Genomic DNA, 13,949 nt, shown 5'->3' on the forward strand with positions numbered 1-13,949 from the left:
AAGAAGTGTCTGACCTCTGGAAGGACACAACTCCTAGCGGCGGTAACATCTCTGGTGAATTCACACCAGAGGAGTTTGCTGCTGCCCTCCAGCATGTAAGGCCAGGGAAAGCCCCAGGGCCTGATTCTATCTGCCCGGAGCTTATACTCCATGCCGCGCCTTTCTTGAAGTCCTGGTTAAGAGCGTTCCTCTCTTCCTGCTTGCGACAACTCAAGATCCCCAAAATCTGGAGAAGAGCCCTAGTTGATCCTGAAACTCTGCCCACAAATACCAGGGCCTCAGGACGAGCACCAATCAACCTGGCCCAACCAAATCATCTGAAAACAAAAAGAAAAGGATATCAAATATTGGCATGAAACCACCAAATCACAAAGTAAGTTAGATTTCTATTTGACCCTAAACAGAGAGTACACGGTAGCAGGATACTTGACTGCAGTGACTGATAGAAGACTGTGGAAAACGTTGACCAGGTCCAGACTGAGCGGACACAGCCTGGCCATAGAACCAGGGTCCAGACTGAGGGGACACAGCCTGGCCATAGAACCAGGGTCCAGACTGAGGGGACACAGCCTGGCCATAGAACCAGGGTCCAGACTGAGGGGGGACAGCCTGGCCATAGAACCAGGTCCAGACTGAGGGGACACAGCCTGGCCATAGAACCAGGTCCAGACTGAGGGGACACAGCCTGGCCATAGAACCAGGTCCAGACTGAGGGGACACAGCCTGGCCATAGAACCAGGGTCCAGACTGAGGGGACACAGCCTGGCCATAGAACCAGGCCACACAGGCAGTACTGGCTACCCAAGGAGGCCAGGCTGTGTTCACTTTGTCATCAGGAAGATGTTGAAACACAATCTCACTTCTTATTATAATGTGAGAAATATAAACATTTAAGAGAGATTTTCTTTGATCAAATAAATAATATATATCCTGAGTTTATTCACCTCCCTGATCCCGAGAAACTGACATATTTATGTGGAGAGAAAAGTCAGTGTGCATTATTAGCTGCTAAATATGTTGACTGTTGCCATACATTAAGGGAAACAAGTTCTACTGTGTAGCAAACATCTCAGAGTGATTACATCTGAAGGATATTGCCAGCTCCCCATGTTATTATATTATAAATTGAACTGTTGTTAAATGCTTTTGATTGTATTGTTGATATATAGCTTCATGTTTTGTTGTGTATGTTATGTTATGTTTTTAAACACAAACACGTAATTACTATCACATAATCACTGATACTCACTCCGCAGGGCTGGGTCTGGGTATGGGAGCTGAACACGCAGCAACCCAGACCCCTCACTGTCAGAGATAACACACCCTCACACTCACTTTTGATTTATTCATTTATACATAATCTGAATGTTGATTTTCTGAATGTTGATTTTATGTACTGCTTTGGCAATATGGGTTCTTTTCAACTATCATGCCAATAAAGCTTATTTGAATTTGAGAGAGAGAGAGAGAGGGAGAGAGAGAGAGAGAGGGAGAGAGAGAGACAGAGAGAGGGAGAGAGAGAGAGAGAGAGAGACTGAAAGAGGGAGAGAGAGAGAGACTGAAAGAGGGAGGTTTGTATGTCTGTTTGGAAACACGCTGCCATCCTTTAGTCTTTTTTACTGAATTATTTGATGAATTGTTTCAAATGTTTCCCCCTGAAAACAACAATGACTGTGGCAAAGTAGCTTTCCTCTGACCTACAGTTAGTCTTTAAGAAACTGCTGGGGTGATAATCTAAGGAAACCAACCTGTCCAGACAAACCAGTCTGGAGAATCCCTAAATATTTAAACCATAAAAATGAACCAATAGAAATGCTCCAGACTGTTTTCATCACCAGTTACTAAGGGAAGCTGTGTACAGTATAACTGAGAGCTACATCAACTGCTCTTAGTGTGTGTGTGTGTGTGTGTGTGTGTGTGTGTGTGTGAGTACAGTGTACTGTTTATGAAATATAATTTCTGTGTGTTTGTTGGGCCAGGACCCTGTACCATACAGGTCAGAGGTCATCAAAGTTGAGCTATATATATTACCCCTGTATCATTCAAACAGTCAATCATGAATAATATTCACAGCGTTTCACAGTTGTTTTTTACAGAGTGCTGAACAAAATACTAAACCCAAAGTGAAGCATGCTACACTCCCTGCCTAGCGTCGTTTGTGTCAAATTACCACTTGCCAACATGGTGACCATGGACACCACACAATTAAACACTGAAGACCTGATTCTACACAGAGAAGTAGAAGTGAATCATGAATGATATGGCTGGACTCTTTACCCAACACCAAAACCAAGGAATGCTGACAACCAGAGTGTCCAGAGGAGTCAAGCAGCAAAGAGAAAGTACTGTAGAAACCTGAAGCTGACCTAAAACAACATATTTGTACCTATATAACAACTGGAGGTGTTTTTGGCCCCACATTGAAAATGGCTGCATGAAGACAAAGACTCTCAAGTAGTTCTCATAGAAGCCTCATGTAAGACCCAAGATAATGGATTGTTTAATAATTTTACCACTTGTTTTGATTTTTTGCATAATGTTTATGAGCCGATATTTCATATACAAGAGCATATATATAGAAGCAGGGTTTTTCCTGGCTCAGAATGGGTCTTAGGAGATAAACCAAAAATCCTTAAGTCTTTTTTCTGAATTATTTGATGAATTATTTCTAATGTTTTCCCCCTTGAAAACAACAATGACTGTGGCAAAGTACCTATCCTCTAACCTACAGTAAGTCTTTAAATTCTGGCCATGTGTCCAACCTTCTTTATCAGCCAACCAGCTGTAGGCTAGTTATAGTTTATATTACAGTCATTTGTACAGTCAGTTTAAACCAGTCATCTTCATAACAACAGCCTTCAGGGGCAGGAAACTCTTCATCTGATGGTAATATGCGTACCTGGTCAAACACTACTGTACTTAGAAACCCAACCACCCCCTGAGTGAATGAATAACATTGAACATGTCCAGAAAGAGAGTTGAATTTAAATAAAAACAACTTGGCTTTATCTGTCTGTATCTCTTCAAAATGACTGATATTTAGATTTATGAATGTTCATTTCTCTATTCTTCAACCTGGACCATGGTGTGAGTTTCTGTACTGTGTGATGATATGACAGAGGTCTGTTCCATGTTCTGTGGTCTGTCCTGTTCCTCATCTCAGGGCCGGTCAGTGCTGCTACAGCAGGGTGTTTACCTCCAGCTTCCCCTCCACTGAAAGACATGAGGTCTGGAAAGTCCCACAACTCCACTTTCACTTCACTAATCTCTCATCAGCCAATGGCAGATTTTATGTGAGAGTTGTTCTTACCATGTCATCTGTTGCTAGGTGAGGTGATTCTGATCACAGGAGCAGAACAAGTGTGCACTGTGGCTGGGGCATAAGGGGTGGGCAGGAGGATATGTAGCACCTCCTATTGGGCTTAGGGGTCATTACAGCTTAAGTGCACCTCAATGCCCCTCCACCCACTTATCCAGCTCCTATATAGGCAGGAAGACTTTACAGGTAGACAAACAGACAGACACACAGGCAGGCCGGCTGGCAGAGAAAAAGCAACATGTTTTCACATCCATCACACTGAAGCTAACCTGGAAACAAGCTGCATTCCTTTAGTGTTCGGTTCTGAATTATTTGTTGAATTATTTCATTTTTTGCACCCGGAAACCAACCTGTCCAGACAAACCAGTCTGGAGAAGTCCCTAAATATAGAAACCATAAAAATATGGAGCGACTTTGGACAGAAGAATATCGTCAGAAATGCTTCAGACTCTTTGCATCACCAGTTACTAAGAGAAGCTGTATATAACTGAGAGCTCCATCAACTCCTCCTATTGTGTGTGTGTGTGTGTGTGTGTGTGTGTGTGTGTGTTAGTATACTGTATATGAAATATAATTTCTGTGTGTTTGTTGAACCAGGACACTTCACCGTACAGGTTAGAGGTCATCAAAGGTCAGCCCACACGTTACACAGGACACAATGATACCCCTGCATTATTCAAACCGTCAATCATAAATCTATCAAATAATATCCCTGAATCATTCAAACCATCAATCATAAATCTATCAAATGATATCCCTGAATCATTCAAACCATCAATCATAAATCTATCAAATGATATCCCTGAATCATTCAAACAGTCAATCATACATAATTTTCACAGCGTTTCACAGGTTTTTTCACAGAGTGCTGAACAAGATTCTAAACCAAAAGTGAAGCATGCTACACTCCCTGCCTAGCGTCGTTTGTATTAAATGACCGCTTGCCAACATGGTGACCATGGACACCACACAATTAAAAACTGAAGACATGATTATATTGCACACAGAGAAGTGAATCATGAATGATATGGCTGGACTCTTTACCCAACACCAAAACCAAGGAATGCTGACAAGCAGAGTGTCCAGAGGAGTCAAGCAGCAAAGAGAAAGTACTGTAGAAACCTGAAGCTGACCTAAAACAACATATTTGTACCTATATAACAACAACTGGAGGTTTTTCTGGCCCCACATTGAAAATGTCTGTATGAAGACAAAGACTCTCAAGTAGTTCTCATAGAAGCCTCATGTAAGACCCAAGATAATGGATTGTTTAATAATTTTGACACTTTGTTTTGATTTGTTTGCATATGTTTCATATTTATGAGCTGATATTTCATATACAGGAGCATATACAGTATATACAAGCATGGTTTTTCCTGTCTCAGAATGGGTCTTTACGGGGGTGATGAGTACGCAATTTTGGGGGAAAGCCTGAGTTTTATGGCGAGTAGCCTACCAGCATATATAGACCTCTATTCTTCACTGTCTGACTGAGCTCATTTTTCACAATCGTGGGAAATCTCATGACACAAAATCACACAAAATAGATATGAAGCCAAAATGTTTAAGATACTGATAACCTGTCTATTAATGATCTCAGTTACTAGTGGTCCAAACCATGGACAATGCAAGAAAGAGGGATGGGCTGCACTTGAAACAAGCTATCAAACACACTTGGAGAGGATTTGAATTGCTATTTTTATTCACAATTTTTTTAGCATTTTGGCCCTGGTGATTTTCCTTTGTGTGGGTAGGCATGTGTGTGTCTGTGTGTGTGTGTGTGTGTGTGTGTGTGTGTGTGTGTGTGTGTGTGTGTGTGTGTGAGGGTTTCATGATGAACCTGTAGACCTGGGCCCAATCCCAAACCACCCCCTACCCACTCCCACTCCGCCACCGAGTGTCCCTCCAAATGAAGTGTCATTCGCAGCTGTGGAGGGCACTCTCAATCGAGGGGGATGGTATATAAATGGAGAGCCAAATGTGGGACGGACTCCCTACTCCACCGGAACCGACTGGGACAGGGCCGTCACCATGGCATGTTTAGTTGATTTATGGGAAAATGTTGATGATTTATTAATACAAATATAAATCACTATAATTAAATCCATGTATGATGAGAAATGGTCAAAAATCCAAACACAAATATGTTTTTGCAAATGAACTCTAATTAAATTAATATTATAACACTGTCCTGAGACAAATACATAAATTAATTAATAACTTACTCCCATGCCTCTTTGGCAGCATTCCTTCTTTTGTGTAGAGGCATTTGCATATCGCAGCCTAATCAGCTGCTTTGTCTGTTCCATTGTCCCTGTAAATAATGGAATATATGATGTACATTTGACATAGACCTAGGCCTATTTAGATTTATTTTATGTCGGCTATGAATACAGGCTTTTAAGAGTTTGCTACAAGTCAAGTGATCTAGGGATAAAGTGATTGTATCACTTGGTTGTATCTTTTGACACCATATTCTGCGATTTTGTTTGATGCAGTGAAATCGGTGTGAGAAAAACAAATGTTTGAATGCTGTAAAATAATCTAAAATAATTGACAGTGTAGGAAGACGGAACTTTATTTATATGTGGTTTCCTGCGGCATCTATTTGGCACGTGCACTTCCTGCTTCGGCTATCGGGAGCTTGCACCGATGCAGGCTTGCTATTTAAGGGGTTGACAGCCCACTCGCACTCCAAGCGCACTCCGCGCTAATTGGTTTGGGACGGCCCTTAACATGGCGAAGCTCGGCGTGAACGCGCAAACGGAGGGGGAGTGGATAGGGCGAGGGCTTAGGGGGTGGTTTGAGATTGGGCCAACCTGCTGTGTGTCTCAAGCTCCTGTGTGGCTGACGTGTGATTGGCTGACGTGTGATTGGCTGACGTGTGATTGGCTGACGTGTGATTGGCTGACGTGTGATTGGCTAACGTGTGATTGGCTGACGTGTGATTGGCTGACGTGTGATTGGCTGACGTGTGATTGGCTAACTTGTGATTGGCTGACGTGTGATTGGCTGACGTGTGATTTGCTGACGTGTGATTGGCTGACGTGTGTGCCCTTGGGCAAGAATGTGCAACAGGGATGTATGGTGCAGCATTCCGAAGGCATTCCCAGCGGTTCACTCTACTAGAAACTCACTCTTGGAAGTGCGCCGGATTGGTGCCAATTATTGTCGTGTCTGCATTGTAATGCACAACTTGGCCTCTCCTTGTTATAAAATAACTTTAGCCAGTGCAACCTCCTATGCATGTCAGGGTTGCATTACGAATACTATAGCATATCGGATTATCAAAAATAGTTAGTAATAATTGTGCCCCCCATTGCAGTTCATTGGCCCACCATAGCACTGAGCCCTGGTGACGGGTGTGTGTGTGTGTGTGTGTGTGTGCGCATGTGTGTGTGCGCATGTGTGTGTGCTGTCATGTAGGCTATAGACTGATTGTCTTGGCTTGCATCCATGAAATATTGTAATGTTATAGGCCTACTGCATATTAAGAAAGACATTTTAGACCGGTATTGCGCAACACACGTGAGATGGGGACCCCCCCGAATATTGACGGGTATTTCGCACACTGATTACATCCACTTCCTGGTGGAGCTAGCTAATCAGGAGATGGAGGAGAATCCCAAGCGAATACAGAGGTGTGTTTTCTGTTAAACAACCTTGCCCATTGCGTGGTCATGAATCCCTGGTGAATTATATATTGTTCATATTTTGTTAAAGGACTTGATTCTCCCATAGGTTCTGTGTGTGCCTGCAGCCATATCACCTGCAGAACTACAAATCCCAGAAGAACTACGAGCCCCAGGAACACAGGGGCAGGAGGAGAGGATGTCAGTTTACAAACGGTGGAGGAGGAGAGGGCGGGAGGACCCTGTGACCCTTGACCCCAGTCAACCCTGTGACCATAGCCAGGGTATCAGAGAGGCTGGTCCCCCTGAGCTAGAGGACTGTCTGGAGGCTGGCCTGGGTCTGTTCACAAGGACTCATCCATAAGACTCATCCCCATAGGACTCCTCCACAGGACTGATCCCCTAGGACTCCTCCTCAGGAGTTGACTCTTGTAGTGCTCTGCTGGGGGCGACAGAGGGAAGTGAAGGATCAGCGTGGGATTGGCCAGGATGGAGACTGGCGAGCGCGAGAAGACGAGGAGGACAGCAGGTGTTTCTGAAACGCTAGAACCACCACGTCTGAGACGCTAGAACCACCACGTCTGAGACGCTAGAACCACCACATCTGAGACGCTAGAACCACCACGTCTGAGACGCTAGAACCACCACGTCTGAGATGCTAGAACCACCACGTCTGAGACGCTAGAACCACCACGTCTGAGATGCTAGAACCACCACGTCTGAGACGCTAGAACCACCACATCTGAGACGCTAGAACCACCACGTCTGAGACGCTAGAACCACCACGTCTGAGACGCTAGAACCACCACGTCTGAGACGCTAGAACCACCACATCTGAGATGCTAGAACCACCACATCTGAGACGCTAGAACCACCACATCTGAGATGCTAGAACCACCACGTCTGAGATGCTAGAACCACCACTTCAGAGACGCTAGAACCACCACGTCTCAGACACTAGAACCACCACGTCTGAGATGCTAGAACCACCACGTCTGAGACGCTAGAACCACCACGTCAGAGACGCTAGAACCACCACGTCTCAGACACTAGAACCACCACGTCTGAGACGCTAGAACCACCACATCTCAGACACAAGAACCAGCACGTCTGAGACGCTAGAACCACCACGTCAGAGACGCTAGAACCACCACGTCTGAGACACTAGAACCACCACGTCTGAGATGCTAGAACCACCACGTCTCAGACACTAGAACCACCACGTCTCAGACACTAGAACCACCACGTCTCAGACACTAGAACCACCAGGTCTCAGACACTAGAACCACCAGGTCTGGCACCAACCATGACACCACGGTCACAGTCCCTTAGGATCACACGCTGCCCATTCTAATCAGCCTGACACCCAGACTGACATTTCACTTAACTTGGTTACTCAGTCTGAAAGTGCGTTTTCTGACATGGGCGTTGCAGAAGAGGGCGTCCTCAGTGATGATTTCACCCCCTGACCCAGTGGTTCTCACATGGGGGGACGCAGGGGTACCCTGGAGCCCCGCAGGGGGTACGTGAGACACTTAAAAAATGTTAATTACATTTTTGTATATACTATAATAGGTTCACTAAAAAGATTTAAATGTATTTTTTAATGTAAGTTGGATAAACCACATTTTGTATTCAATAGTCTCCACAACATCAGCTAAAGCGCTTGAGGCTTCTATGCGGTGTCTTTGCTTGTAGCTAAAGCCAGAAAGCCCTTCACCACAGCTGAAGTTGTAATGGATTTTAACTGATCTAGTCCAAAAGGATTTACCAAGATTCGCTCAAACAGGTTAAGTCTGGTTTATTGAGAAAACATACGAGCGCAAGGACTTCCAGACGACGCACATGAGTGGTATCCCAAAGAAGTGCCGCCTCTTGGTCAGCGCAGCCTTTATATTCAAGCAAAACACAGGTATGGCGCTTTGAGGATGTGATTGGCTAACCCATTGTACGTCATATGAAATGGCAGGCGTGGTCGAGAATACAGACACGTGACATGAGAAAAGGCGGTAATTTATTGGAGACAAAGGGACAAAGGGTGGTTATTCTGGAGTAGACAGATTTCTAGGTGTGTGGACCTCCTGGAGGTCATCCTGTCATGAATTAGGTTAGCACAGCTATGTGAAAAGTTGAGGGAGGTGGTGAATTACAAAAGGAGATGATGAAACTATAATTTCTATGACAAAGGCCTGTTACTTCCAGCTGCTGTTGTATTGGCCCAGATTATGCTAGACAAAAATGTGTCCAATGTCAAATGTTAGCCTAAATTTCATTTCACTGATTACATTTCACATTACACTGATGGTGCTGTAGTGTTCCTCTTTAAAGGCTTTTAGGGGTACTTGGCTGACACAATATTTCAAAGGGGGTACATTATCGAAAAGAGTTTAAAGACCACTGCCCTGACCAACCACATTGCACAGTTTAACTCCGTCATCACATTCAAAGGATGCTGGTTGGCCTGGTTGGAATTCCCCCTGAGAAACCACCCTGAACGAGAGCCTTTCCACGCCCTGAAATGGGAGTGCTATTCAGGGGCTGGGACCAGGCTACATTCTCACGTTTAGTGGAACAACAACCTCTTGACCATGTGTCATGCGTAGAGTTACAGCCTCATGATTGACTGTTAGGAGCAGCAGGCTGTGTGTTAGGAGCAGGCGGACATGACAAAGGGGTAGCTGTGTGTGTGTGTGTGTGTGTGTGTGTGTGTGTGTGTGTGTGTGTGTGTGTGTCTCATATTAGAGATGCTTTCAGAGCAGCTCTAGGGTTTGCTGCTTCAGTGTCATGAGTGGAGATATTTATATTTTATAATACTTCAGTCTATAGTATAATTTACTGTATAGTTGACTTTTGTAGCACACATGTTGATGTATTGAGCTTTGGGAACTGCACAGGAAGACAAAAAAACACTTTAGGAACCACGCAGGAAGACTGCAACCACAATACCACTGGTACAGGAGGACACGTTTAGAACAAGTGTTTTAATGATTGTATTTATCTTTAATTTTATTATTGAAGACTTCTTTTTGCTGCCGCTTTTTATTAAATCAAATAATTATTTATTCATACACTGCACTGTAACTTTTATTCCTGTATTTTATTTTTCCTGCATTTTGTTTTAAATGTTCTGCAAAGTACAAGAGAATGTTAGTAAAACGACTTGAGGGAGGAAGAGAAAGAAGGAAATGTATGTTGGAAATGGAGAAGTTGTATTTTTGGTGCAAGGTGTGCCTAGTGACACAGCAGTAGGCCACTGACAGCTGATGTGGTCCCTCGCTCAGAAAGGATGTTTGAGGCACTGGTGAAAAGCCAGCGAGCAACTATACAGAAGGACATTGCACGTAATGATGTGTGGGTGCAGTGTTAGGCTGTGAGTAGATGTGAGTAACCAGGCGTGGTGCAGTATGTATATTATGTATTACTATTGTATATTGCCACTGTATTTAGATTTTTCTGTATCTTGATGCATGTTTTTAGTTTTGTATTCTTATTTTTAGGGGACATATTCCCAGGGACTACAGGTGGAAATTAGCTTCTGGCTACAACCTGGATAGTTTCCATTTGCTATCTGCATTGCTCTGTAATCCTATAGTGATTGTTCATTAACCTGCGGTGTCCCTCAGCAAATCAATAAATCAAATCAAATATGAACGGTGGGGCGTTGGACTATGTGCTCAGGCATCAGAACAATGTCCGTGATCCAAAGAGGTCCGTGAGCAGAGCGAGGGTCAAGTTCAGGGGTTCGGTCTGAGGGGTTCCAGGGAGACAACGGGAGGGGCAGGGGTTCCAGGTAGGCATGGGAGGGGCAGGGGTTCTAGGTAGGCACGGGAGGGGCAGGGGTTCCAGGTAGGCATGGGAGGGGCAGGGGTTCCAGGTAGGCATGGGAGGGGCAGGGGTTCCAGGTAGGCAGGGGAGGGGCAGGGGTTCCAGGTAGGCACGGGAGGGGCAGGGCTTCCAGGGAGACAACGGGAGGGGCTGGGATTCCGGGGAGAGACGAGAGGAGACATACTGTATGAACTGGGGGTCCTTAGGAAAACAACACAGACGAGGATGAGACACAAAACACGCCGGGAAAATGATCAGGCAAGAAAAAAGGCTGGAGAAAAACCGGGTAGGTGGCCACGTTCTGGCACCGGCAGGCTGGTCAACGAGGCTTTTGTAGGGGTTGCTGCTCGTCAGTCTCAGGTGTGCTGATTGGGGATTGAGCCCAGGTGTGCCGTTGCCTAGCCAACGCCCTAGTGGAGCGCGCTGAGGTAGACGGCAGGTCGGAGCGCACGGAGAGCGCTGGTGACGTGCTCCGAGCCCGCCCCCTAACACCATCATCATCATACCGGGCCTCCATAACAATGTACAGAGCGGACTGTCAGTTAAGATATAGGGGAAGTTTAGCATAGTTATGATAATAATTATAATAGTTATAATACTCCCCAAGTTATAATAGTTATAATGCCCCCCAGAAGTCACAGCATGTGACATCAGCATCCAGCTCTGCAGGAGTTTGTGGAGGAGTTGTGGAGAGACATGGCAAATACTGGTGTGTGTTTGCTATGGCCCAGGCCTAAAGCCAGACGTGGGCTGGTGTATGTCTGTGTGTACGTGTGTGTGTGTGTGTGTGTGTTAACTACTACAACATCCACAGCTGACACGGGGGTATTTATCGAACTCAGGGTGGTCTGCGGGCGACAGTGGGGCATCCACTGGACCTGGTTAGAAGGTAGGAGTGTGTCATATTCACCACCTCCCTCAACCTTCCCTGACATGACAGCCATAGTTCTGTTAGAGCCGGCTGTAAGAAGGATATGAGCTAGGGGTTGTTTTTGGGCCGGGTTGTGAAGTGAGAGTGGATGTCTCTCTTCACAGTAGCAGTTAATGTTCACTCTTTAGCTCTGATCCGTATACGCCCCAGACAATTACTCACATCTCCAATAAATATGGATGCATTTATTGTTAGAAACATTATTTTTAATACATCACACAGCTAATACAAATGGAATAAAAAAGATACATCGAGAGCAGTATTGTATATCGCTGATGTTACTTCCAACGTCAGCTTTGAAACTGACTTGGGAGGAGAATAACAAGGTTATCTCGTCAGTATCGCTGTGTAGTCATAATCCAGGAAAGAGAAAGCAGAGATTTATCAAATATACAGACACTTGATTATATTCATATATATATAATATATATATAACATTGCACATTTAAGAGTCAAAACAGGTCAAAAAGAACAAGTGTACACAATATACATGAAGGCACGGCGTTAGAGAAGTCCTGCGTATCTTTGGGAGGAGCTGCCGCCCGCGGAGCTCAGTGAAATGCTGTGGGTCGTTGAAACGACGTTGCAGGAACGTTACAAGACCGTCGGTTGAGGGAAATACATAAAGCACCTTCTGAATCTACTACAACTTTGCCAAAGAGTGTCACGAACCTGGAACCGTTCTTACTGTCTTAATATTTATTTTTCCAGAAGTACAACAGCGTATGAAGTTGCTCTAGCAAAGGTTTGCGTTCGTTTTCATAACCAGGCACTTGTGTGACATCGATGTCTCTGGCAAAGTCCTCTTCAAACAAACACACGCCATCGCATTCAAAGACAGAACTTGAAATGCTTTTGACTACTGAGTTGAATATATTTACATATTTTGGTAACGCCAAAGATAGTAAGGATCACCAGTTAGCAGTCCCAGAGTTTTCCTAGGCAAAGGAGTGGGTCTAAATGAAGCTTGACCCGTTCAAATACAACAGCGGTCTCCTGTGGTCTCTCCATCCATGCTGCCTTTTTACATTCTGACTGTCTGCTCACCTTCCTCAACACGTACAGGAACTGCCTCGGTGACATCGAATGGGACGCCTTCCCCGTAACGAAGCGTTAGCACGGCATCAGAAAGACAGTGCAAGCTGGTTAGCGCTACAGTAAGAGCTGTGTTATATGCGTTTCCTTGTCCAGCCCAAAGAGTCCCAAAGCATTTCTCCAAAACGAGGCTGGCTGTCTTGGCAGGGCGATCGCTGGCCGCTCTCGACCTCTCCAGGCCGTCGGCGGGTGACCAAAGGTTAAAGGTTGAATGGGTCAGGGAGCAAAGGCCTCACCAGGCACTGCATTGGCTGCCGTGGCTGCTGACGGACTGGGAGTTGCTGTAACGTTTCTTGACGATCATGCTGATGTAAGCTTTCATCAGCTTGGCGATGTCCATAACCTAGGGGACAGAGCAGACAAGGGTCAGGACTTGACGGTTCTTACTGTCTCAGCTACAGTAAGAGACGTGGACACTCTCAATGATGCGCATTCAACCACAGACCCACAATACAAGCTCCATTCATAACACATTGCGACTGTGTATAAAAGCCATCAAATCAGATGTTTTCTCAGCCTGTGTTACCAAACGGCGGGAAAGCCCTCTAACTCAGGAGTGAATGACGTCTAAATACTGTTACATTTTCTACGTGACTGGATACTAAACATTCCCAAAACGGAGGGATTCTCAGCATCTACATACCAGACTGGTTTCAAACAGCAGTTCCCGGCCCTCCACGGTCATCTTGTAGGCGTTTGCCAGCGGGGCCCCGAAGGAGAGGATGAGCTCGTAGGGGAACACCTCCAGGGGCCAGGGCTCGCCGCGCTTGTAGACCGAGATGGCCTCCTTGCTCACTCCCAGCCACAGCTCCAGAGGGAAGCTTCCGTCCCGACACTGGACAACAGGACACAGGAAGAGGGGATGTATGCATGTGTTGCGGTTCCAGGTCAATGATCAGGAAATCTTCTTGAAACATTTACCTCATACCCACTGAGGACCAGAATATGAAAGGCCCCCATGACAAATGTCATATTAAAAGCGTTTTTTCCCTCACCACAGAATCAGGCTAGTGGATGGGACGGACAGAACTCTCACCTCCACGTTGAAGAGTGTGGAGCCGTAGCCGGGCCACTCTTTGACCAGGGCCATGTATTTGACCATCGCCTGCTCCTGGCTCATCCCCTGCAGCTTCTTCCACTTGTCCAG

The 13,949-nt window shown here is 45.4% G+C and overlaps 2 protein-coding genes across 2 annotated transcripts in view; both read right to left on the reverse strand.

The window, feature by feature from the left end:
- Positions 1–12,790, reverse strand: part of LOC311325241 (rano class II histocompatibility antigen, A beta chain-like) — a gene marked incomplete at both ends in the record, with an annotated part of 28,806 nt that extends 16,016 nt beyond the window's left edge. Inside the window, 2 exons of the mRNA XM_084457909.1 lie at positions 8,373–8,456; positions 12,755–12,790. Of these exons, the coding sequence (XP_084314035.1) occupies positions 8,373–8,456; positions 12,755–12,790 (120 nt within the window). The remainder of the gene's footprint in view (positions 1–8,372; positions 8,457–12,754) is intronic.
- A 244-nt stretch (positions 12,791–13,034) lies between these two features.
- The window catches only part of LOC311325242 (unconventional myosin-X-like), a gene marked incomplete at both ends in the record, with an annotated part of 12,620 nt that continues 11,705 nt past the window's right edge, over positions 13,035–13,949 (reverse strand). Inside the window, 3 exons of the mRNA XM_084457910.1 lie at positions 13,035–13,145; positions 13,446–13,637; positions 13,839–13,949. The exon at positions 13,839–13,949 is cut by the window's right edge and continues 366 nt beyond it. Coding sequence (XP_084314036.1) covers positions 13,035–13,145; positions 13,446–13,637; positions 13,839–13,949 — 414 coding nt within the window. The remainder of the gene's footprint in view (positions 13,146–13,445; positions 13,638–13,838) is intronic.

This window comes from Borostomias antarcticus (genome assembly GCF_949987555.1).
Source record: "Borostomias antarcticus genome assembly, chromosome: 24".
In the NCBI taxonomy this organism is placed as follows: Eukaryota; Metazoa; Chordata; class Actinopteri; order Stomiiformes; family Stomiidae; genus Borostomias; species Borostomias antarcticus.